Source organism: Pelodiscus sinensis, chromosome 1 (assembly GCF_049634645.1).
Source record: "Pelodiscus sinensis isolate JC-2024 chromosome 1, ASM4963464v1, whole genome shotgun sequence".
In the NCBI taxonomy this organism is placed as follows: Eukaryota; Metazoa; Chordata; order Testudines; family Trionychidae; genus Pelodiscus; species Pelodiscus sinensis.
In genome coordinates, this window is record NC_134711.1 from 139,532,493 (window position 1) to 139,559,385 (window position 26,893).

General features: G+C 48.0%; 1 protein-coding gene and 1 long non-coding RNA gene across 8 annotated transcripts in view; one reads left to right on the plus strand and one right to left on the minus strand.

Annotated features, from left to right (window-relative positions):
• The window catches only part of LOC142819232 (uncharacterized), a 38,682-nt gene extending 36,294 nt beyond the window's left edge, over nt 1-2,388 (plus strand). The window contains exon 3 of the long non-coding RNA XR_012897031.1: nt 2,252-2,388. This is a non-coding gene — a long non-coding RNA (uncharacterized LOC142819232). The remainder of the gene's footprint in view (nt 1-2,251) is intronic.
• The window catches only part of LOC102454429 (extracellular calcium-sensing receptor), a 168,284-nt gene that overhangs the window by 54,337 nt on the left and 87,054 nt on the right, over nt 1-26,893 (minus strand). For 6 of the 7 annotated variants that reach the window (XM_075904595.1, XM_075904606.1, XM_075904550.1 and 3 more), the window contains 2 exons: nt 5,987-6,293; nt 2,373-3,254 (listed from right to left, as the gene is read on the minus strand). In XM_075904595.1, coding sequence (XP_075760710.1) covers nt 2,373-3,254; nt 5,987-6,293 — 1,189 coding nt within the window. Of the gene's footprint in view, nt 1-2,372; nt 3,255-5,986; nt 6,294-12,980; nt 13,086-26,893 lie in introns of all 7 variants that reach the window. The other variant, XM_075904588.1, reaches the window with a different exon arrangement.

Sequence of the window (26,893 nt, forward strand, 5' to 3'; positions counted from 1 at the left end):
AAAAAGGGCTTTTCCGGAAAAGCATCTTGCCAATGTAGACGCTCTTTTTCTGGAAATACTTATAATGGAAAACTGTTCCGTTTTAAGCATTTCCAGAAAAAGGTGCCAGTGTAGACGTAGCCCCAGTGTGTGGCTGGACAAGGAGGATGGCTAGAGGCAGCTGAAGCACCACTGTGAAATGGACTGATTCTGACATAAAGGTTTTCTTGAATTTGATGTTGTGGCTGTGCGGAGGGGAGGGGGGAGGAGGAGGCTTTTTTCACCAGCACCACAGCATGTATGACATTTTCAGAGTAACTTTGCCAAGTGGTTAACCCTGGCTCTGTGCACCCTGTGCCAGAGCTGAGAATTGGTCCGGCTGAGGGGTGTACCTATTATTTTTGGGAGAAGGTAGTACAGCTCCTGACTTTTTCCATGGAAATTAAATTTGATTTCTGGGGTAAAGTCCAAAGTTCTCTCTTCTCGAGATGCTCATTACCTGTGATGCTCACTGAGGATCTGAAAGATGCTTCTGGGTGTATCTGTGTGAAATCTTGCAGGGAGATGCTGAGGCAATAGGAGTACACACAGCACACACCTGGCATTTACAGCTATTCACGGAGGACAAAGATTTTTTTAAAAGGTACAAATATCAAATGCCAATTGGCACCACCATGTAGTGGTTGTCATTTGAAATGCACTTGAATAGACAGCTTCACCCACTTGCTGCCAATTGCTGCATCCTGCAACACTTTCCGAATGCTCTGCTTTAACCCCCACCTACTCCTTCCTTCCTAGCTCTCTCCTGCCCGGTGAGCATTGGTACCCACTATTCTGATCTGGTACCCTTTGCAAAGTCCTAGGGCTACTTTCCAGCACCTGCCAAATCCTCCAAAAGTGGAACGATTGCCTTCTTTCCCATCATCTATTTGACAAATATCGCAACATTTCTGAACTCATTATTTTATGCATCCTTTGTTTGTTATTCTCCTCGTTTACAGAATTGATGGAATAATTTGCAAATATATATTAATTCTGTGACATTTTTATGGACATATTTGGCAGCTCTGCCAGTAAATTTGCTTAAAGCAGAGAAACAGAAATCTCTGAGATTATGTCTACACTGCAATTAAAAACCCATGGCTGGCCTATGCCAGTTGACTCAGGTTCACAGGGCTCAGACAAAAGGGCTGTTTAATGCAGCGTATACGTTCAGGCTTGGGCTAGAATGTGGGCTCTAGGATCTTGAGAAGTGGAACGGTCTCCTTACATTCAGGGGAATAATTTGCCACGTAAAAATGCTGGCATAGTTTATTGGGGGGAGGGGGGCTTTTAAAACATAGTATCATTTTTGGAAATATATTTGTCATTAGAAAGTATTTGTTGAACATCACAGCCAAACCCACGGCAGCATCTGCAGCATTTGAAACAATGGGGCCAGCCCCGCCTCGGGAGGAGCAGAGGAATGTCAGGGGGCATGGGATGGCCAGGGCCAGTCTCCATGCAGAATGAGGAGGGAGCACCACTCAACTATGCTCTGGCCTCACCCCCAGCTGCTTCCCCAGCTCCTGGCTGTGGCTTTGCTCCTGGCCCCAGCCCTACCCACACTTGCAGCCCTGGCCTTGGCTCCCGGCCCCCACTCTCACCATGGTTCCAGCCCCAGTCTCGGCTCTCTTACCCCATCTGTGCACGCATGCCCTGCTCCCAAAGCTGCGGCTCCACTCCCAACCCCCAGCCATGGCTCATGAGGAGCGGGGGCATGGAAAGGGGTAAAGAGCTGTATGATGTGAAAAGTTTGGGGCCCACTGGCCAAGTATGAGAGTGGGCAGAATACATGGTATCCTTGGCCTCTGTCTGTCAGAGGCTGGAGAGGGATGGCAGGAGACAAATCGCTTGATCATTGTCTTCGGTCCACCCTCTCTTGGGCACCTGGTGCTGGCCACTGTTGGCAGACAGGATACTAGATGGACCTTTGGTCTGACCCAGTACGGCCGTTCTTATGCTCTTATGTTCTTATCTATTGAGAATGTAAATTAGACCAAATTTTTCAGATCCATTTTAAAGTTTTGTAAATTCACAAATACCAAGAGACTTGAATGTTAAAACAAAACAAACACTGAGTATTTGCAAACCAATCAGAAATTCTTTTCCTCCAGGAGAGATGAATCCTGAGGCTGATGGACAAAATTGCTCTAGCATTGCACAAGACACAGAAATTAACTGAGAAAGTGAATTCTAAAAAATGGCATTGCTTGCTTTTTTTTCTTCTCAGATTCCCCTTTCAGGTTGTCAAAGGCACCCTTTCTCAGGAGAGCAATGGAGGGAGCCTGGCCTGTTTGCTCTCTGTTCTATGGACATAGAGACAGGCACTCTATACAGAAAAGAAGACTTACCTGCCATGCCTCAACCTTCTTAATGTCTGCACATGACCCATTGGTAAAGAGGCCTTTTCCAGGGGTACAGGTGAATATATCCTGCAAAGCATGGGCAATGGAGTACACCGCCAAATACACATTATAAGATATCCGCAGGTGTGTGTAGTCCATGTATGGCGTCTCTACATTGGTGATGTTCTCCTCCCCTGTGCAAGGGGGCCGGAAGGCAGCTGTGCTATTTCCAACTCCACTTTCTTCTTCATGAACCTTGTGGATGGAGGCTGGAGCTGGTAGATTCTTGGACCCTTCTGGGAGGTAGCAGTTAAAAGTCTCCTCCCAAAACTCTTTGGTAAAGCCATTGTTGGTGGATTTCTTGGGATGTACTTTCTGCAGAAACTCACGAAAGCCTGGGATCTGTCCTGCCTTCAGTGCAAACCCAATGGTACCGCCAATAACATGGAAGAACTCTGGCATAGCTATCAGGGAAGAGCTGGCCCAAGCCTCGCTTGCCAGCCAGATCCTGCCAGTTATGTTACGCTTGACTATCTCCTTGATGAGGGGTTCCAAGTCTGGTCCACTGGAGAAGACAACAATCACTTTAGCAGTGGAGTTCTGGATGACCTCCACCACTTGCTGGATTTCCTCCTCAACTGAGTACTGGGAGATGAGCTCACTGAAATCAATGCAGATGTCCCTTTCCTCTGCCTCCTCCCGGAACTTCTCAATCCCTGGCCTCCCATAGTCGTCATCAGCTGCAATCGTTCCCACCCAGTTCCAGCGAAAGTACTCAATGATATCTGCCATCGCAGTGGCCTGGTGCTCATCATTGGGGATGGTACGGAGGAAAGACTTGAACTGGTTTTTGTTGCTCAAAAGTCGGCTGGACGAGGCATAACTGACCTGTAGGAGGACAAGGAGCAAGCAGTATGGCTCGTTAAGTTAGCTGTGTCGAGATTCATTGTCTAATCTTATTTAGTGTCATCATCTAGAATCACAGAACACTAGAACTGGAAGGAACCTTGAGAGGTCATCAAGTCCAGTCCCCTGCCCTCACGGCAGCACCCAGCACTCTAGATCCTTGAGAGATGTCTGTCCCACCTGCTCTTAACAATCTCCAGTGATGGAGATTCTACCACCTCCCCAGGCACGGATGTGTGGTCTCAGATGGCGGTGCTCAGCCCACCACTGGCACTTGGGAATTTACAGTGCCTGAATTACATTTTCAGTTGGAAACTGAAATTGGTGCATGTTCTTGTGGTTACAAATGACTCGCAGAAACGGGTGCAGTCAAGATGCCCCAGAGCTAGGTAAGCGGGCCAGACATCCAGTGGGTCAGAGATGTGGGGAAATAAGTCAGAAACATGTAGCATGCATTCTGGGGGAAATGGTGTGTGCCACCAGTGGATCACACAAGCAAGGCTCTGCACTTCTTGCCAAATCTGGAAAATCAAGAACATGTCCTTAGAGGAAACTCAGAATGTATAAATCAAGTCAGATAAAACACAAACTGTTCCTCTCCAAATGTGCCACTGACAGACTTTCATTATCACGCCAACCTCTACTACATCATTGGCTGCCTGAAGTCTTTCCCCTCTCACTGCCCTCCTTGCATCCCATTACACAGACTTAATCAGGAGCTCGCCGATCTCCATGCAAGATCACTGCCAACTATAATTTCCGTCTAAGAGCCACCTTATAACTTTTAGCCCCGTAGTGAGAGCACTGTTTTGTGCGGAGGGAGGCAGATGACTAATGTCTGTGATTCTAAGAGAGGGGTGCCTTGCTGTGAATCACACAGAGAGGAACACATCTTTCTATGAAAGGGGCAGGCCTTAGGATTCTCCTTGGCTAGTGCAGGAAGCTCCCACCTAACTTGCTGGCTTTTGTGGGATCCCATTGGAAGATGCCTGTTTCTCCCCACTCATTGCATAGTGAGCCTAGGTGCCTAACTTGACACTGTGGATCACAGCATTGTCCTGTGATTTTCTAGCAGTGTTATTTCTTTCACAGAAGCCAATAGGTTAAAAAAATGCCTTATGCTTAGTGCAGCGGGGACCCCTACAGGAGCCCAGCTTGAGTGATGTCCCAGTGGCTCATATCTCTGTCCATTTCCCCCAGTCTGCCAGCAGCATCTGAGAGCCACAGGGCTGCCTGCTGATAGGTGACCAGCCCTGAGACAGAAAATGTCACAGTAATCTCTGGCAGTCACAGGATCTATGCCCGCCATGATACAAATGTACCTCTACCCATAGCCCAGTGGCTCAGGCACTTTCCTAACATGTGGGAGACTCACATTCAAATCCTTTCCTCTCATCAGGCGGAGGATGGGAGGAAAGGGGGAGGAGATCAAAGCCACATCTCCTAGCAGTGCCCTAAAAGTTACAAAGAGGGCGCCTCCTGCTCCTCCATTCATCTTGCCAGGCTGATCTTCCCTTGCTTCTGTTAAAACACCCAACACTAAAACCAAAACATTTGAGTCGGGTTGAAACAAAATATTTTGTTTGGACTCTGTGTGAATTTTTCCTGTGTTTTCCAAGAGCCCAAAAAGACGAAAAATGTATTGTTTGGTTTCATGTAAAATTGACCTTTTTTCATTTTTAAGAATTGCCAGTGAACCAAAAAAATTGTCCAGCTATAGCAATGAGCCAACTGTCACAATGTCTGGCAATTGCAAACATTTTATTTGAACTAAGGATATTCAGGGGGCTGTGTCACTGAAGAGAATGACAATGGGATATGAACATTTCATCACTGGCTCTGTCGAACCCAGGTTCCTTGTGGCTGGAAGCTCTTGCCATCTGCTGGCTTCTGGGTGGCCATTAGGAAACATGTTGGATGCATCTCCAATCCAATTCCCAGCAGCACAATTGTTCACATCACAAAATAACAGTGCAGTTTGTACGAAATGACCTTCGTGTTGGCAGTCTCAATAGAGCAGCAAAGGAATGAACTCCTTTGTGCTTCTAAAGGTGCTTCTGCTGAGGCAGGGCTAGAGGAGGTTGGCAGAGTGGTAAATGGAAGTTTACACTGCCACTGCCTAAGGCTGCACCTCTCCAGACGGTACACACAGCCCTGGCAATTCTGGAGAGTGAAATCCAGCCACAACACTGAGTCCCGCACAACACAACATATTAATGAATGGAACAGGTCGCACTGCAGCATATACATTGACCAGCCGATAGTGTTGTGTGTGACTGTAAATGGCTGGGGGACTGTGACAGGGTATACCAACCCCATGAAAGAGTAGGCCACTGGGCCTGACCCGGAGTGACTAAGCCACCAGAGACTACTGGGGAGAGGTCAGTTTGTGGAGTGTCACCCCTTGGGAGAGTCTTAGGGCAGGAGGCCCCATCACAGGGACTTACATAACAGCGCTGTGTATCTCATAGCACTTTGTACTGTAAGACCTTACCAGAACTGCTCATAGTTAGAGCCTCCATGTTAACACTGGATTATCAGGTCGCATTACAATTCCCGAGCATGGTTCATTACATTTGTTTTTCTGCCCACACCACAAACAATTCACTATTTTATAAAATAATTTCAATGCATTGTGCCCTGACTGGGTTAGCCTGTAGAGCAGACAGGTCCTAAGATGTAACCCGCTAAACAAGTGGAAAAATATGCAGTACCTGAGGTATGTAAAAGAGTCCCAGCAGGTTGGCCACGGCGGTGGAGATGCCAGAGCCGGTTGCCCCCACGACTGCAATGGTAGAAGGAATGTGGTCTGAGCAGTTGCAGAACTCATCCAGGTTCAGGGAATCTATCTTGTTCTGGGCCACAAAACTCAGCGTAGCCTCCAGGGCTTTGGAGACCGTGTTGCAGGTGTCAAATATCCTGTATCCCAAGGTCATGTTGGGAAGCAGAGTCGGGCTACTGTTTATTTCCTCTATGGCAAAAATCATGGCCTGCAGCCACCGGAAACCTCGGAAATTATACCTACAAATGAGAGAGAAATAACAATGAGAGAGAGTGGGAGGCAGAGACAGAGAGGAGAGACAGTGCAAGGATGAGAAAGTGAAAGAGAGAGAGAAAGCAAGTGCATAGTGGAGCAAACAAGAAAGCATGTGAGCCAAAGAGAGATTGAGAGATTGTGTGTCTGTGTGTGTAAGAGAGAGAACTGGAGATTTTAGATACCGAAATCAAAAGCACAGTATAGTATGAAGAGCCCAGTCTTACACTCTATTGTATTTAATGGAAAGTTTTGCTATTGAATTCAATGAGTGCAGGGAAAAGTCTCAGGAAGGGACTAAACTGCAAGGTTTGGATCAAAAATTCAAATGCCCATATTTGGCAGAAGGTTGGATTTGAGGACCTGGTTCTGATCCAGAGCTGGCTGTGGATTTCTAACCCATCCACAGAGTCTGGGATAGATGAAGGAGATCAAGCCTGGAGTGTGGGTTTGGGACCCTCTCTTGCACCTTGGGGTGTGTCTAGACTACATGCCTCCTTCGACGGAGGCATGTAGATTAGCCAGATCGGAAGAGGGAAATGAAGCCGCGATTATTTTAATCGCGGCTTCATTTAAATTTAAATGGCTGCCCCGATCTGCCGATCAGCTGTTTGTCGGCAGATCGGGGGAGTCTGGACGCGATGCCCCGACAAAGAAGCCTTTCTTCATCGACACAGGTAAGCCTGGTTTCACGAGGCTTACCTGTGTCGATGAAGAAAGGCTTCTTTGTCGGGGCATCGCGTCCAGACTCCCCCGATCTGCCGACAAACAGCTGATCGGCAGATCGGGGCAGCCATTTAAATTTAAATGAAGCCGCGATTATTTTAATCGCGGCTTCATTTCCCTCTTCCGATCTGGCTAATCTACATGCCTCCGTCGAAGGAGGCATGTAGTCTAGACACACCCTTGGAGATCTTACCAGGAAAACAAAACAACTACTTAGTCCCCAGGGCACATACGGGAAGAGATGGCTCAAGAGGGTGATCCTTGCTCACAATGACAGGACTGAAAGGCCTTCCACACTTGGGATGAGATCAATTTCCTTCCTGACCAGGAGGAGCCTGTGGCTTTTTTCCTGATTAAGTGTTGAACAGGGATCACTTTGGGGTCAGGGGGATGTATTCCATACGAACAATGTTCTCAAAGTGCAGGGAGGCAGCCAGAATTTCCTGCACCTCACTCTTTTTTATATCTTTATAAATCTGTGTAAATGTTACATCCACTAACTCTCATGTAAGCACTGCAATTATTAGCAAGCACTCACCTCACAAACATTGAATGGATTGCCCCTCGATGCCCATTTGAAGTAGGTCAGTATCAATATGCCTATTTTACAAATGGAGAAAAGGATGCACAATGTGGGGAAGTGACTTTTAAGTCTACAGATAAAATGGGAATTGTGGGTAAATTTTCAAAAGTGCCCAAATAGGACTTATACACCTACGTGTCTGACTTTTGAAAATCAGGCATAGGCTCCTAAATCACTTCGATGCTTTTGAAAAATGTAACCAAGTTCTAGGTCCGAACCCAATGCTTAAACTACGGTCTTCCCTAATGGTCAGGGAAGTTGCCTTTTGGTAGGAGCTTTGAAGCTTGCAACCAGTTTTTAACAGGCAACTCCATGCCTCATGGATGTCAGAGGATGTCATAAGACCTCTGCTACCACTCTGTTCTGGAATGGCAAAGCCGTATTTCAGAACTGCGTCTCAGCTCTAGATTGTGCTTCCATAATGACAGTCATTGTGGGTACATCTAGACTACAGAGTTTTTCTGAAGATAATTTCAGAAAAGCAGACACTTTTTTGGCATCCCTGTAAACCTCGTTTTATGAGGAAGAAGGGATGTTCTGAAGGAAGGTTTTTTTCATGACATTTGGCCCTGTGTAGATGGACCAAATGTTGGAAAATTCTCTTTTGGAAGAAAAGTGGAAAAATATACACAAATTGCGGTTCGAATTTGCCTATTTTTTCCCGACTTTTCTTTGTAGTGTAGACACAGCCTGACTACCAGGGCACTAGGAACTCAAGTCTAGAGTGTCACCTGGGACTGGGGTGAGCATTATCCCTGTTACCTGCTAAACTTTCTCACTGAGAACATTAACATAAGAATGGCCATACTGGGTCAGAGCAAAGGTCCATCTAGCCCAGTATCCTGTCTGCCGACAGTGGTCAATGCCAGGTGCCCCAGAGGGAGTGAACACAACAGACAATCATCAAGTGATTCATCCCCTGTTGCCCATTCCCTGTTTCTGGTAAGCAGAGGCTAGGGACACAATTCCTACCTATCCTGGCTCATAGCCATTGAGGGTACATCTACACTTGCACCCTAGTTCGAACTAGGGATGCAAATGTAGGCAACCGAAATTGCTAATGAAGTGGGGATTTAAATATCTCGCCAACGCATTACTCCACTGAACAGCTGTTTTGCAAGTGAAAGTGTGCACATTAGTTCGAATCAAACCCCTTGGTTCGAGCTAACACGCCCCAGCGCGCACTTTCAGTTTTGAAACAGCTGTTCAGCAAAGTAACACCGCTTCATTAGCAATTTCAGTCGCCTACATTTGCATCCCTAGTTCAAACTAGGGTGCACTGGCGTGCGCAAAGGGTGTGCCCAGGCACACCCTAATATCTCGGGCCAGCTAGCCCGAGTCATGTTCGCACCCTGAGCCACACCTGGCCCAGAAGCACCGTGCGACCCAGTAGCACAGTGTGGCGCCCCTGAGGCACCCAGGTACGCCCCCGCCCAGCACAGTAGCACAGCACAGTGCCCTTGAGGCACCAGGGAGCGCTCCCACCCAGCATGGTAGCACCGCGCAGCACCCCTGAGGTGTCTGGGGGTGCCCCCGCCTGGCCTGGCAGCACGGCGTGATGCCCCTGAGGTGCTCAGGAGCACCCTGGCCCGGCAGCACAGCGTGGCGCCCCTGAGGCGCCCAGGAGCATCCCCGCCCAGCCCAGCAGCACAGCAAGGTGCCCCTGAGGCGCCCCAGGCTAGGGCCCGGCCGGCCTGTAGCTTGGGCCGGCTCTGACTCAAGCCCCGCAAATAGGAAGGCAGAAGCTGAAGGTAAGGTAAGGGAGGGGATGGGAGGAGAAGGGGGGAAAAAAGAGGAAGGGGTGGGAGAGGAAGGGGCTTGTGCTGAGGGGAGGGGGCAGGTCAGGAGAAGAAAGGGGAAGGCACCAAGGGACAGGATGGAGGAGAGACAAATACCAGGGGGGCCAAGTGCAGACAATGAGGAAAAAGGCAGGAGGGGAGGTGTCAGTGGGAGGGGAGACAGGGTGATGCTGGGAGAGGAGAGGGTAAAGGCATTGGGTGTTGGAGGGGGAAGGGAGAGGTGCTGGGAGAAGGCTTGAAAGAAGGGGTGGGCATGAGGAAGGAAGGGATGGAGCAAGGCTTGTGTGAGGGCACCAGCATGAGGGGAATGGGGGCAGAGGGTGGTGAGGGGGTGGGCACCAGGGAAAAAGGGGGCAGGGGCAGTGAGGGAAAGGGGAGGCACCAGGAGGGTGCAGGGCTAAGGGAAGGTGCAGGTGCCAGGGGATTCTGAGGATGAAGCAGAAGAACAGACACCTGCAGGGGAGGGACCAGTACCAGAGGAGAGAGGCAGGGCAGGTGTGTAGAGGGAGGTGTTAGAAGAGGGGATGAGGAAGGGTAGCTCACATGATCAGAGTGGGGCTACTGGAGGAGTGGGTACAGAGGGGAGGGAAGGGCTGGTGGAAGGGGGCTGGTCTCAGGAAGGCTGAGGGCAGTGAGAAGGGCAGGAGTCAGGACAGGAGAGGAGGATGAGGGGCTGGGGGGCAGCAGGCACCAGGGGAGCTGATGGAGCAAGGGGAGGAGACATGGCAGAAGAGAGAAAAGGTAAAGGTTTATGAGATATTTATTAATAACATGGGTGCCACAGTGGCACATCCAAACAAGCCACATGAACTCAGTACTGGTGCACAACACAAAATTCATTCTGGTCATGGGAGGAAACTGAGGGAACACTTCCCCCAGCTTCTCCGCCCCCAAGTTAATGTCACACACATTGGGTTAATGCAATTGCAGGATAGTTGCATGAGGGGGTTTGGTGGGGGCCAAATTAATCCCTGTTGGTAGGAGGATGGTGGAAAAAGTCCTTAGAGGGTGGTCACATGACACCATTTAATTCTGGTTATGTGCCCATCTTGGCCCCAGAGTGTTACCTCCAGAGGTGTGGCCAATGGGAGTCATGGGATATGGCCAATGGGGGTCAGAGGCGTGGTGGCCGGGGTGTGGCTAATGGGGGTCAAAGCACATTTAGAAAAAATTCTTTGGGTGCACACCCTAATGAAATGTGCTGCGCACACCTATGCTAGGGTGCAAGTGTAGATGTACCCTGAGGGACCTGTCTTCCGTGAACTTATCTAGCTCTTTTTTGAACTCTTACATCTTGGCCTTCACAGCATCCTCTGGCAAAGATTTCCTTTCAAATTACTTTTAAACATTATTTTTAAACAGGACTTTTCCAGAATTGATGTGAGTGAATGGCCCAACGTGAACCTGGCTGGATCAGGTTGCATGACTCCAAGGTAAGCTTCATACACGATTTGTCCAAAGATCTTGGAGGGAGGTGCTTGCAAGGCTGAGGGAAAATCTAAAATTAAAATGCTGCTTCAGCACAGCTGTACTGATGCAATAGCACCATTGTAGCACGTAAGTGAAGACACTCTTACACACCAATGAGAGAGCACCTTTTGTTAGCTTATTTAATCCACCTCAACGAATGGCAGTAGCTATGTAGACAGGAGAAGCTCTTCAGCTGACAGCACTGCCTACACTGAGGGTTAGGTTGTCATAACTCACCGTTCTTCAAAGTGGGCTGCAGGCCCGCTTTTGGAAAGCCACAAGTAGGCCTTTGCCACTTTGTTTACATAAAGGAATTGTAGCTATGGAGTCTTGCAGTTCACATTAGCTCTTTTTCGCCATTTCCAGCCAAGGGGAGCTATGGGAAGTGACGTGGCTCTGGCTGCCGCTTTCAGGGGCTCCCCTTGACTGGAAATGATAAACCGGAGCCAATAGGAACTGCAAGGCTCCCTGGCTATGGTCCCGCTAGATAAACAACGTGGCGCAGGCCTGCTAGCGCCCAGGCCCACTTTGAGAAACACTGGTATAACTTCATCGCTCAAAGATGTTGATTTTTCATACCCCTGAGCAGTGTTCCCTTTAAGATGCACGGCAAGACAGCTTCACAAGTGATTAATGAGCCCTGGCCAGTCAGAGGCTCAGGGCTCTGTGCATGGAGCTCACTGACTGGGCAGGTCTGATTAATCACCTGTGAAGCTGCCCTGCCACTTGGAGGGAAGATGGCCCCTGAGCAATGTAATGATAGCAGTACAAATCTATAGTATAGGCCTGGCCTGAGTAAATGAAGTGAAGCAGCTATAAATAAACAAGCAGTCTCAAATGGAAGAAAGGGGAAGCTGATCGTAAATATAAATCAGAAGCTTAGAATTGTAGTGAGAGCTCTACTGCCAGCAGAGTTAGGGAGAGTAAGGAGATATTTAGGAATATTAAGAACAAAAAGAATCCTATTGGCCCAATACTCGATAGAAATGTTAGAACTGTCAATAACAACACAGGAAAGCAGGCATGTTCAGTAAGTATACCTGTTCTGTAACTGGGAAAAAGGCAGATGATGTAGTCACATCACATGATGCTAACACCACTCTTTCTATTCCATTATTATAGCATAAGGCTATCAAATGGCAGCTAGGAAAGTTACACACTGTAAAATTGGCAAGTCTGGATAATTTTCATGCCAGAGTTTTGGCTGAGGAGCCTGCTGGACTGCTAGCACTGGTTTTTCACATGTCTAGGAACACTGGAAGTTCCAGAAGACTGGAGGAAAGCTAATGTGCGAATATATAACAAGGATTGCCTGGGTAATTATAGTCCTATCAGACTGACATTGACCTTAGGCAAGATAACAGAGCAACTGATATGGCTGTCAACTTATAAAGGATGGTATTAAAAATAAGTCAATCAACAGGTGTTTAGGGAAAACAGATATTATTAAACTAACTTGATATATTTTTGAAGAGATACATTGGATTGATATGTGAATTGACATAACAGATTTCTGTTAGATGTCTGACTTAGTACTGCATGACATTTTAATTAAAAACCTAGAATGATATGAAATTAAGATGACACACATTAAAATAATTAAAAACTGGCCGACAGTCTAAAATATAATGGTAAGCAGGGAATCATCATCAAATGTGTGTGTTTCTAGTGGGACCCTGCAGGGATCTGTCCTTGGCTATTAAACATTTTTATTAAAGACTTGGAAGAGAACATAAACACATCACTGAACAAGTTTGCACATGACACAAAAATTGGGGGAGCAATAAATAATCAAGAAAACAGGTTACTGATATACAGCGATCATTCTCACTTTGTTAAGCTGGGTACATGCAAACAATATGAATTTTAGTATGGCTAGATGTAAATGTATTAATCTAGGAACAAAGAACATAGTCCATACTCACAGTATGGGGGACTCTATCCTGGGAAGAGGTGATTCTGAAAAAGATTTGGTGGTCAAGGTGTATAATTAGCTAAGAATGAGTTCCTAGTGCGACACTGTGGCCAAAAAGGCTAATGCCATCCTTGGATACATAACATGGGATTCTCAAACAGGAGCCGAGAGGTCATTTTACCTCTGTGTTTGGCACGGGTGTGATCACTGCTGGAATCCTGTGTCCAGTTCTGGTGTCCACAATTCAAGAAGGATGTTGATAAATTGGAGAGGGTACAGAGATGAGCTACAAGAATGATTAAAGAATTGGAAAACAAGCCTTATAGTGGTGCATTTAAAGAGTTCAATCTATTTATCTTAAAGAGAAAGTTAAAGAGTGACTTGATCACAGTTTGTAAGAATTTATGTGGGGAACAAATGGGCTCTCTTCAATCTAGCAGATAGACATGTACAAAATGGAATGGCTTATGGCTGAAGCCAGACAAATTCAGATTGTAAATAAGTTGTACATGTTATCAGTGATTGTCATTAACTATTGGAACAAATTACCAAGGATTCTCCACCGGGGTTGGAGGGTAGGGATTTCAGATTTTGGGGGAGGGGGACTGTTTCAACTATGATTCCATTCCAGGGGTTATTTAAGCTCTGGAAAACTCCTGGCTCTTTTGCAGGTGTTAATTTAGGGCTTATCTTCATTGATGCAGAGATCAATGCTGTGGAGATCTTCTGGCGTTTGATTTAGTGGATCTAGTAAAGACCCACTAAACTGAACGTTGATGGCACCCCCATTGACCATGGTACTCCTCACAGTCATGAGAAGCAAATGAAGTTGAGGGGAATGTTTCTCCCATCGACCTCTGGCTGTGGGGCCACCCCAGAAAATCAATGTAAGGAATGTCAGCTCCGGCTATGAAATTGTTCTAGCTAGAATTGCGTGTAGGAACTTCCATTGACTATTTGATTAGTTGATAAGGGCACTTCGGCTGTGAAATGTAGCAAGAGCTTGACCGGCTGTTGCTACATTTCAGAGGTAGAAGTGCCATGCACTGTTCCTCCATTGAAATGTACAAGCCCTGCTGTGGCTCTTGTGCATTTCAAAGATTGAAATGCCCTGGAGCTGGGGGGAACCAGCTTTTAAGCCGGCTCCCCCCAGCATCCTGTCCTCTTCCACACACCCCACCTTGCTGCTGCTTTCTTATAGAGGCAGCAAGTAGGGGAAGCGACTAGTCAACTAGTGCATTGACTATCCGATAAGCTCTTGCTTACTGGATAGTCTACTAGTCAATTAGGGTATGTCTAGACTACAGGGTTTTGTCGACAAAAGTGGACTTTTGTCAACAAAACTATACCTGTGACATGACATCAACAGAACTCAGCAGTTTTGTCGATGGCCGTAAACCTCATTCTATGAGGAATAACACCGTTTGTTGACATAGTTCTGTCGACAGAAGGCGTTATTGTATCTATACTATCCTTTGCGTCTATACTGTCATGTCGACAAAGTGGCTTGCTTTGTCGACTGAACTGAATGTAGTCTAGGCGCTCTTTGTCGACAGAAACTTTGTTGTCGACAAAGCTTCTGTCGACAAAAGGCTGTAGTCTAGACGTATCCTTAGTCACTTATATCCCCAACTGCATGTCTTACATCAATTTTCTCTGCCAGTGTATACCTGGCGTTTGAAATTAGCAAAAATAGAGTTGCCAGGTTTCTATTGAATCAATAGTCCACAGTCACTTAAACAAAAAACAGCAGCCCAACCTATCTCTTTAAACAATTTTTTATTACCACATTGGTCTATACCTTTAAAAAGAACCACTATCTAAGTATATAATTAAATGATGGAGGTTAGCAGCATAGACCTAGAACAAAGAGATTTTGTCAGCCAAATCTTGACTTGGGTTTATGTGCACCAAATGGGTTATGCAAATAGTCATGAATAAATACAAAGGAGTGGAAGGAAGTCCCTAGTGTGCTGCTGTACAGATTTGAGAGAGTAACATTCATCTCCATGACATTCAGTGTCATGGAGGTGCTCCTGTTGAGTACCTCATGACATTATTCATGACTTGTTCAGTACCTCATGTTGAGTACCTCAAGCTGAGTACCTCATGACATTCACTGTCATGGAGGTACTTGAGTTTGTGTGACTGCCACCCTCAGAAATATTAAAGAGTAAGTAAAGAGGAGCTAAGAAGACTTACCAGTTGAAAGAGAAGGACGTACAGCACAGCAGATACACAGCTCTAAAATGGCTGCCTGCTTAGGGCAGCATTTGTTTGTATCTGCATATGTAAAGGGCCAGCAGCTCCTTAAAACGTGTTCTGGGAAAGAGTCCTAGAACTGAAAAGTGCAACTGCAACCCTGCTGAGGAATCGGCATGTCTATGTAATAGAGTACTAGCTGGAGTTACCTGGCGTTGCTCGGTCCTGCTCCCCACCGGCTGATTCACTCCGTCTCCCACCCCCCACGTCGCCAGCCCTACTTCCTGTTGGCTGGTTCTTCTCCTCCCGATCTCCTCCAGCCAGCCCCACTCCCGTCAGCTGCCCCCCACCCCAATCTCCCCTGACCAGCTCTGCTTCCCACCAGCCACCCCCCCCAATTTTCCCCGGCCAGCCCCGCGCCCCTGACCTCCCTCCAACCAGCTCTGCTTCCTGCCGGCTGCCCCTCTCCCAATCTCCCCCGGCCAGCCCCGCTGCCCCCGACCCTCCCCCGCCAGCTCTGCTTCCTGCCAGCCGCCCCTCCCTCAATCTCCCCCGGCCAGCCCCGCTGCCCCCAAACCTCCTCCCCACCAGCTCTGCTTCCTGCCGGCCACCCCTCCCCCGATCTTCCCCAGCCAGCCCCGCTGCCCCCAGCCCTCCCCTGCCAGCTCTGCTTCCCAGCCACCCCCTTCCTCCCAGCCAACCCTGCTCCTCTCCCTGCAGGTTCCTTCCCCTTCCCCGCCCTCGATCAAGTATGTCCTCTTTTTTTTTTAGACTATCTGGTAACCTCAGCAAGGGGGGGCAGGGCGGGTGCCTGAGCCATTGTGCGCATAGGGGGTGGGGCGAGTCCCGGATGGTGCTGGGGGCCGCAAGTGGTGGCCACATGACCTAGGGTGGGTGGGGTTGCCCCTGCAGCGCAGCACGGTGGGTTATTTTTTATTTTTACATGTTGAGATTGGGCCCAATCGGGTCCAAAAGTACCTTAAAACCTTCTCCTGCAGGAAAGGTTATCCCATGGAAAGTTTGGTTGTGGTAGGTCTTACAGTGTCCAAATTATTAGAGCACAAACATACAAACATTCTCCTTTATATATTAGATACAGCCCTAACTGGTAACCTGATTCAAAGCTCATTATAGTCAAATGGAAGACTCACACAGACAGTGAGGCTAAATGGAAGAATAGATGGACATTCTGGGTATTGCCATTCCCCCCAAAAATTGGAGAGCTGGAGAGAAAAAGCACTAATAATGGTAAGGTAAAATTTACACATTCTGTGGCTACGTCTACACTGGCCACAATTTCCGGAAAAGCCATGCAAATCAGGTAAGTCAGGATAGGGAAATCCGCGGGGGATTTAAATATCCCCCGCGGATTTAAATAAACATGTCCGCCGCTTTTTTTCCGGCTTGGGGAAAAGCCGGAAAAAAAGCGTCTAGACTGGCCCGATCCTCCGGAATAAAGCCCTTTTCCGGAGGATCTCTTATTCCTACTTATTTATCCTTTGAAGTAGGAATAAGAGATCCTCCGGAAAAGGGCTTTATTCCGGAGGATCGGGCCAGTCTAGATGCTTTTTTTCCGGCTTTTCCCCAAGCCGGAAAAAAAGCGGCGGACATGTTTATTTAAATCCGCGGGGGATATTTAAATCCCCCGCGGATTTCCCTATCCTGACTTACCTGATTTGCATGGCTTTTCCGGAAATTGTGGCCAGTGTAGACGTAGCCTACATGTTTACAAATTTCATAAGAACATAAGAACGGCCATACTGGGTCAGACCGAAGGTCCATCTAGCCCAGTATCCTGTCTGCCAACAGTAGCCAATGCCAGATGCCTCAGAGGGAGTCACTCAACAAGTAATCATCACGTGATCCCTCTTCTGTCATTCATTTCCAGACAAACAGAGGCTAGGGATACCATTCTTACCCATTCTGGCTAATAGCCATTGATGGACCTAACTTCCATGAATCTATCTAGCTCTGTTTTGAACCCTGTTAAAGCACTAGCCTTCACCACATCCTCTGGCAAGGAGTTCCACAGGCTGACTGTGTGCTGAGTGAAGAAAAACTTCCTTTTGTTTGTTTTAAACCTGCTGCCTATTAGTTTCATTTGGTGACCCCTAGTTCTTATATAGTGGGAATAAGTAAATAACTTTTCCTTATTCGCTTTTTCTACACCAGTCATGATTTTATAGATCTCTATCACATCCCCCCTTAGTCTCCTATTTTCTAAGCTGAAAATTCCAAGTCTTTTTAATCTCTCTTCATATGGGCACCAGCTTATCTCTGTCCTTTCGAAATGCCTCATGAAATAACAATCCTGGAGGTTTCTGAATGTAAAGGGACATTCTCTTCTGCTGGTGGCAAGTGTGCCAGAGATTTTAAAACTCATGGTGACTGATCAACACAATTATGAATAGAGTGGGCTAGTGGCCCAGAAAATACACTCCTTCTCAAAACGTGACTTAACTGGAGTACCTGTCATGGGAAAAATTTTCGCTATACAGAACCTGGGGCTGGGTCAAAATTCATGAGGTAATCAACAGGATGTTGCATTAGCTTTCACATGGAGTACTGCCTTCCTACAGCTTCTGATGTAGCCTGCTCAGAACTCCATCTAGCTATGGACATGCAGACATGTACAGTAATACCAACTCTCAAAGAACTACATCGTCATTCCACTCCCTGTCCCCCTGGACTGTAGAAAAAAACCCAGCTGTATTTTGAACATGAATACAATCACCCCTGGACTACCTTGCACCTGCCCCTTTACTGTTTACAGGTGGCTCATTATACTGTGTATGGCCAATTTGTACGGAATGTGTGAGTATCACAAATAAAAACGTAAATCATAAATGCTTGTTTAACCGTGGTGCTCCGCTTTTGAATGATGTATGCAGCCCACACTGGCATCCGTAAATCAGCCTGCATAGTGGAGTAGTATCCTTTGTGGCTGATGTACTAGTGTGATCCTTGCAGAGAGAGAACTATGAGCACAGGAGACCCATCACAGGCCTCAGCAGAATCTGGAAATTTCATTCTCTCAAGCCAGCACTACTTTAGGAATGTTGTTTACACCTGCCTCCTGAGGCACACCTCACTGGCACACACTTGACTGTCCCTGAAACCGCTGCCACCTCTGTATCCACAGCTGACTTTCCATTGCCAAACTGCGCAGTAATGGACTTGGAGCAGCCTGAGGTAGTCAGCTTCCCAATAGTTTTAGTAACTTGGGGTATGTCTACACTATAACGTTAATTCGAACTAAGCTAATTCGAACTAACGCGTTTAGAACTAAAAACTAGTTGGAATTAGCGTTTTGCTAATTCGAACTAGCAAGTCCACATTGAGTGGACCCTGAACAGGGCTTAAGGATGGCCAGAAGCAGTGCCGGCAGGGCATCAGAGGAGGACTTAGAGCGTGGAGATGCTGTCTCAGGCTAGCCAAGGGCTGCGCTTAAAGGGTCCCGACCCCCACCCCGGGACAGACAGTTCTAAGGGGTGCCCCGCTTGCAAAGCAGTCCTGGCTTGGATTGCCCGGAGTACCCACACTGGGCACATCACACCACTCGGCCATCAGCCCGGCTGCACTTGCCGCAGGCTGCCATCTGGGGAGAGGGAGCAATCGGAGGGCTGCAGGAGAGCTTCCACCCCCAGAAGCCCGCAGAGCCAGCCCAGTCCTCCCCATCAGGGGCTCGTACCCCATTCCTCCCTCACCTCCTTCCACTTACCCTTCCCTAGCACCCCTTCTTATTGATGTACAAAATAAAAATAACGTTTCTTCCAACATTGACTCTGTCTTTATTGAACAAAACTGGGGGAGACTGGGAAAAGGAGGTGGGAGAGGGGAAGAGAAAGGCTGGGAGAGGGGAGGGTGACTCACATGATCAGGGGTTGGGAACAGGTCCCATATGAAGAGAGGCTACAGAGACTGGGACTGTTCAGCTTAGAAAAGAGGAGATGGAGCGGGGACAGGATAGAGGTCTCTAAAAGCAGAGGTTGGGTGGAGAGGGTGCATTCAGAAAAGTTCTTCATGAGTTCCCATAAAGAAGGACTAGAGGACACCAAAGGAAAGGAATGGGTAGCAGGCTTGAAATTAGTAAGAGAAAGTTGTTCTTCCCAAAGCAAATAGTTAACCGGTGGAACTCCTTGCTGCAGGAGGCTGTGAAGGCTGGAACTAGAACAGAGTTTAAAGGGAAGTGAGATCAAGTCATGGAGGTTGGGTCCATGGAGTAGTCTTAGCCAGGGGGTAGGAGTGGTGTCCCTGCCCAAAGTTTGTGGAAGGCTGGAGAGGGATGGCACGAGACAAATGGCTTGGTCACTGTCTTCGGTCCATCCCCTACAGGGTCCCTAGGGTTGGCCACTGTCGGCAGACAGGCTACTGGGCTAGATGGACCTTTCGTCTGACCCAGGACGGCCATTGTAAGCTCAGGGCTCAGGGTCGGGGGTCTCAGTGGACCCCCTTGATTTTCATGCACACCTGCTCCTGGGTGGCCAGGCTGGCAGCTCTCCTGCCCTAGACGGCCACTTTCCTGTGCCTAGTGCGGAGATCGTGGACAAGGTCCACGATGTCTGCACTAGCCCAGGAAGGTGCTCGCCTCTTGCGGTCCCGGGCAAGCTCCCGGGAGCCGCCAGCCTGGTCCCGGGAAGAGGGGATGGGCTGGGGGACATCGGGTGGGTGGCTCTGTGCCGTGCCAGGTGCAGGGTCTGCTGGCTGGGTGCTGGCAGGCTTGCACCTGGCACGGGCACCGTAGCCAGCCCGGGCCCCTTTAAGGAGTCCGGGGCCGGGAGGGGGACATAGAGTTTCCCTGGTGTTGGCCAGAGTGGCCACCAGGGAAACCTGGGGAGGGCTAGCCTCCCACTAGTTTGAATTAAGGGGCTACACACCCCTTAATTCGAACTAGTAAGTTCGAACTAGGCTTAATCCTCGTAAAATGACGTTTTCCTAGTTCGAACTAAGCGCTCCGCTAGTTCGATTCAAATTCGAACTAGCGGAGCGCTAGTGTAGCGGCTATGAATGTTAGTTCGAACTAACGTCCGTTAGTTCGAACTAACATTGTAGTGTAGACATACCCTTGCATCTGGACTAGTTTGGCCAACCACATGCATGTATCATAGATGCTGGAGAATCAGGGCAAGGGGCTCACAAAGATCCAGAGATGCACTTTTCTTCATGCAAAAGTTTTGGCCCTAATGCTGTCACCGTCGGTGTGCATGACAACGTGATCCCAACAGCCTGTGCTTATGGCACTGGTCCAAAAGCACAAACAGACATAGGAGGCTTCAGAGGCTGTATCAAAAGTCTCCATCAGCATCAACCAGTTGGAGTGTGCTATGTCTGTATCCTTCTCCTCCGAGAGATGCCTGGGCTACCAAGACATCCACTAGCACCTCGTGGATGCTCTGCCTAGTTCGTGAAACACAAGTGGAAGTCCAAGCAAGACATCTTCTTCAAATGTTGGCTCTTCAGTGCTGCTGGCTCTGGTTGCCAGGACTCGGTAGACCCAGAAGACTGCTCAGCAAGTTGGGTTGGCAGGCAGTGACATCCTCCTGTAACGTGCAGGGTGGACAGTCAAGTTTGTCCACTCGGCACCATGATGTAAGGGCTACAGTGGCTACAGGGGGTGCTAGGAAGCCTGCGACAGCCTGATTTGATTCAGGTCTGTGTAGTGCAGTGTGGATGCCTCAGCACAGGTGAGAGAACTAGTTTCAGCAATTCTAAACTTGAGTCTGGGCTTACATTGCAGCGTACATGGTACCCACAGACATCTCCCCTCCAAATCTTCCTCCTGCCACTAACCTGCTGGATTTAATGCAAACTATGGGTATATCTGGTCTGCAGGCTTCTTTCAAAAGAAGCTTTTCTGGAAGAGATCTTCCGAAAAATCTTCTTCCGAAAGAGAGCGTCCACATTGCCAAAGTGCATCAAAAAAAGCAATCTGCTTTTTTGAAAGAGAGCATCCACATGGAATGGATGCTATCTCGCATTTCAGCTGTGATTGCTATGGATGGAGTGGCCACCAGGGCTCCTGTGTTTTCTTCTCTTTCCTCTTCTTTTGAAAGAACTCCCTTTTCTGCATCCACACGCGCCTTTTTCTGAAAGAGCTTTCAGAAAAGGCACGTTCTTCCTCATAGAATGAGGTTTACCAGTGTCAGAAAAACCCCTGCATTCCTTCAATTTTCTTTCAAAAGAACGAAATAGCAGTGTGGATGTGACATTTTTTGGAAAAACAGCTGTTTTTCTGAAAAAACCCTGCAGTCTCAATGCGCCCTTATTAATACTGTATTAATGAAACAAGATGAAAATAAACTAATTCTGTGTAACTTGTGTCAACAAAAGTTTGCAGTACAGACATGGCAGAAGTCTGTTTGTGGATCCTGGCCAGAGTGTTTAACCCAATGACTTGCCCAAAGCAATACTACTCAGTAACAGAACTTTGATCTTCTGACTCCTAATCTTGTGCCTCAACCATGCAGCCACATTTTCTCTTTGAAAAAGAAAGGGTACTCTTCGACCTATGTTTCACACGCTGAGCCCTGCTGAGCCCCATTAGTTCTGCTTGGAGTCAAGTCCGTTCTGCCCCTTGATGTGGGAGATGAGTTTCAACCATTTTGTCAGTGAATTTCATCATATTAATATAAGACCCAACATTTCTGTCAATTCTGCAGTCGTTAAAGCAATGGACCCCAAACCATGGGGCATTCCCCTATGAAGCACTGGGAGAGAGGAGGATGAACAACAGGGCCTGAGCCAGCCCCTATGGGAGGGAGGGGAATGTGGGAGCACCCCCCTTCCATACACCACTTGCAGCCACATCTCTGCTCTACCCCCAACCCAGCACTGCCCTCATTCCCTCTCCATCCCAGGCCAGCTCCATCTGTAGTCCCAGCTCCTCCTCCATCAGCAGCTCTGCCCCCAGCTCTGCTTTCAGCCCAAGCTCCTCTGTTGACCGAACTGTGCTATGACAGAAGGGTGGGGGCAGGGCCTGGGCAGATTCTGTTCCTGGGGGGGGGAGGGGTGTGCAACTGGAACAGTGTGAGCACCCCTGCATTAAAGCTGCAAGGGTCAGTGGGGCAAAGAGAAGCTGTTGCACTGGGACTTTGTCTAGCCAAAGGTTTCAAGCGGGGAGACTGAGTTGTCTTGCTAACATTGAGCTAACATGGCATTGGCTGCCATCGCATCGTTCACTCTGCTAGTATGTTCTATCCCTTCCCTAACACGTCTGTATTGGCTGTTTCAACAATATTATCTCCTTGTTTCCTGATACTATCTCCCAGTGACACATGGGCTACGTCTAGACTAGCATGATTTTCCGCAAATGCTTTTAACGGAAAAGTTTTCTGTTAAAAGCATTTGTGCAAAAGCGCATCTAGATTGGCACGGACGCTTTTCCACAAAAGCACTTTTGCGCAAAAGCATCCGTGGCCAATCTAGACACACTTTTGCGCAAAAAAGCCCCAATCGCCATTTTCACGATCGGGGCTTTTTTGCACAAAACAAATCTGAGCTGTCTACACTGGTCCTTTTGCGCAAAAGCTTTTGCGCAAAAGGACTTTTGCCCGAATGGGAGCAGCATAGTATTTCTGCAAGAAGCTCTGATTTCTTACATGAGATCGTCAGTGTTCTTGCGGAAATTCAAGCGGCCAGTGTAGACAGCTGGCAAGTTTTTCCACAAAAGCAGCTGCTTTTGCGGAAAAACTTGCCAGTCTAGACACAGCCGTGGAGTGTTAGTGCTTTGGGGCAGGAACTATCTTTTTGTTCAGTGTTTACCCAATGCCTTGCCTAGTGGATTCCTGGTCTATGACTGAGGCTCCCAGGTTGGAGATTATAGTGTAGAGATTATATCTACACTGGCAAACTTCTACACAATAAAGCAGCTTTTTGCTCTCCAACTCCTGAGGTGTACATACTGCCGAGTGACTTTGTATGCAGTTGCAGTGCTGTAAAAAAAACCACCACAAGGGGCATACAACGGGCTGCACTCTGGCCACAGTGCCGCAGTGGTCGCGTAGACACCCTGGTCTATTATAGTGTTACAACTGACCTCCGGAGATATCCCACAACACCTGTTCTTACCTCTCTGGCCATTGGTTTGACCTCTGCTACCCTACCCTCAGGTGACCAACCATCAGTCCCACCCTTTAAGTTCTTTGGGAATTTTGAAAGTCCCCTTCTAGTTTGCTAGGCTACACACATGCAGTGTTCTCAGTGTATCCTTCCAGGTGACCAAGCCTGCTCCATGCCCCAGGCAATCCCTCACTTGGAGCCATTCTGAGGTGCTGGATCGTATCAGCTTTTAGAGAGAGGAGACTGTCCTGTCCCAGCTGTGCTCCAGCTGTAGGAATTATGATGCCTATGGACAGATCTCACACTGCATGGGGGGAAAGGGCCATGATCTGGATCAGGGTTGCCAACCCACAGAAATTTCATTTATAGACAAAATGGGAAAAGACACATTTTTTTACAGACATAATTTTTATATTGCATTAAGATAACATAAATGGCCAAAAGTGAAAAGTAATTGTTGTCATTCATACATCACAAGAACAATATGCTATTTAACTCACTTTCATTTAGTTAGTCATGGTCCTCGGCGGGATCATGTAGATGATAACATCACATGGATCACGTGTTTCATGTTACGTCACCTCAACCATTGAGCTAAATAAACAACTAAAACCTCTGCAGTAAAATGGCAGAAGCAGCACAGAACAAATTTAATTGCTATAGAATAATTGCTGTTATTTAAAATTTTATTGCATTTTTACGAAATTTACAGACAGCTACATTTTTTTATGGACTTTACGGACATGTCCAATTTTGGCTAATTTTTTACAGACTGTCCGTAAATTTACTGATGGTTGGCAACCCTGATCGGGACACACTGCAGTGCAGGGTCAAAGTGAAGGAGCTGTGGAAAGTCTACCTCCAGGTGTGTGGAGCAAACCACTGCTCTGATGTTGCTCCCATGAGCTGCCGGTTCCATAAAGAGCGGGAGGAGATTGGTGACCTCACCTCCACTGCAAAGACCCCCTTGGATAGTAAGGCAGCCCAGGGGCCAGTGGAAAGTTGCCCATGCCAGAAGGATGAAATCGGGGACGAGGAGGGGAAGGGTGACCCTTAGGTAGAGGACCAGAGATGCCTGCAGCCAGGAGCTCTTCTCTCCCCAGGAGGAGACTAGCCAGCCACAGGGTTTGAGTGTGGTGAAGCAGAAACAGCAGAGGAGAGCCCTGGCGAGGGGCTTTGATTTTAGGACTCAAAGAAGCGAGTTGTTGGTGGGAGGGGCCAGGGCTGGCTTTACCATGAGGCGATCTGAGGCAGCCACCTCAGATCGCCTCATGGTAAAGACTGTGGGGGGGGGGGGGCCACTAGGACCCAGAGTGTAGAAAATTGTGCCTGCTTCTGGTACATATTTATTCTCTCTGCTCTAGATGCACAGAGATGGTGGAGTGCTGTGCTGGAGAAAGGAGGGCACAAGAGACATAACAGGCAGGCAGGAGAAAAGGAGGTATGGGGGCATCATTTGAGCTCCCTGCCTCAGGTGCCAAAATGTTGTGGGCTGGCCCTGGGAGGGGCTGCACAAGGCTGGCTTGTTTCCGTGTGCAGCGCTTGCGGGGTGGCGGGGAGTTTGCAGAAGGCTGTCTTGCATCTGTGTGATGCGTGTACCACCACATGCCTTGGCACAGCAGCAGAACAGGGTGTCGATGCATTCACTCACTTCATGGCCATGTGCCTCAGAGAGCACCACAAAACTCTCATGAAGATACTGGGCAATATGCTGCCACCATCTCTTTGGCAGAGCTGCTTTGTTTCTTGTGCCATTCTGGATAACTTTCCTGTGGCACTCAGGCATCACTGGGGAAAGGGAGGAGAGGACCATTGCTACACATGAGAGCTGCCTAAAGGCCAGGATGGAAGTCGCAGTGTTAGAGGAGATCCTCCCTGGAGTCCCTGCTCACCCTCAGCAACAAGAGATCTTCCATAACTAACCCTACCCGCAGAAAAGTGGGGATAGTAATGATTTTTATACCTCTTCTACAGCGCTGGCTCTCCACAGTGCAGAGTACTGTCCTGGAACAATGAATTCCCCCACCACTGCAGTTACTCACCGTTCTGGATATCTTGTGGCTTACGGGGGCTTGCCTGGGGCCAGCCAATCAATGAGAGGTATGTGACCAGTGGTTGTGTTCTAAACACTGCAACACACTGACTCAAACAATCGTGCTTTTGTAAAATGATGCATTTTGTCTTCACAGATATGACCTTGGGAGTCCAGCCTGCCCATGGTTTATCGCTGGCTGAACAGCTGCACAGTGGCTATTAAGAAAATAGGGAGGGATTCCTGGGTGATTTTAAGCTGTGGCCTGGGACCAAAACCCAAGAACCAAAGGAGTGTCAGGGCCACAAGAAGAGAGACCTAAGGGAGAATGAGGTGCAGCGAAACAAAACCCCGGAGCGGCTCATCAACGCTATAAAGCAATGTTTTTCACCCAGTGGTACGAAAACCCGTAGAGGTACTCAAGAGAAGTCTGGGGGGATGTAAACACAACAGAAATTTGGAGAGAACTGAATTTTTGTTTTAAGTTTTACAGTGCTTTATTATTTTTGTACTTTTTACACCCAAAAATTTCATCACCCGCCCAGCTACAATTAAGTTGTTTAAACAAATGTGCTGCAATGGTAGAAAAAATGTGTGTGTGTCTGAAAACTGTAGGTACTGGGGGTACTTCTAATTTTATTTTATTTTTTTGAAAAAGGGGCACTTTATAAAAAAAGGTTGAGAAACACTGCTATAGAGCACCAAGCCGGCCTGTTCCAGGTACTCATCGGATTGCAAACTGAGCAGCACCGTGCCCACCCGCCCCTGCAGCCACTGTCACAAAACCGTTTCCCAGGTCCACCTCCTGACACTGTCAGCACTCTCCTAACATCCTGGCTGTAGTCACTACCCACTGCATTCCCCACCTGCCCCATTACAGTCCAGCCCTGAGGAGTCCCAGGACTTGCTGCGCTCTTCCTGTCACACAGCAAAGTAGCTCTGCTGAATCACAGGACCTGCTGCACTCCACTGCAATGGGAAAGGCTGCATAGGGTGCCTGGACAAACTCAAATTTTCAACTGTCCAAGGACCCCACCTTCTCCTGGGCCCCTCAATTCCTGCATTCCCCGCAGTGCTGATGTGTTTCTGTATCTCTGCCCTCCAGCGGCGGTTGTTTTATAAAACCAATGAGCTATTTTGGATTCAAAGCAATCTTTATTCCACTCCCTGAAAGCAAAGAGAGCCCTACAAAGCAACACACCATTTTTTTAAACCATCCCAGACACAGTGCATCGTCTGCACCAAATGCAATTACCTGCTAGGATTGTACGCACTGACCTCCTGAGCATAGCAACAAACATTAGTGGCTTTCAGCTTCAAATTGCCGCCTCTAGGGATCCCTAAGCCAGATAGCCCCATGCTGCACCTCTCTAATAGCTCTGGTCTCTGGCCGTTCAAATTCAATCACCAGGAGCTAAACTCAGTCATCCAGCCCTAAGTGAAGCTTTCATTCTACCCTTCACAAATATTATGGAGGATACAGCATACAGCTATAAACATAGGAATATTGTCATCAGCCAAGTCCAGCTTCCCATTTAGGAAGTGCCATGAGGCTTCTAAATGGCCAAAAGCACACTCAACAGCCATTTTCCACTTGCTTGGCCTGTTGGTGAACTATTCCTTGCTGCTGTCAAGGCTCCTGTGTATGGCTTCATTATGGCTAGGCAGGATCTCCTAGAATCACAATGGGAATTTCGACTTCCCTCGATGGTGAACTTCTGGTTTGAGAAGCAGGTCCCTGCTTGCAGCTTCCTGAGCAGTTCTATGTCGAATAAACTGCATGTCATGCATGTTTCTGGACC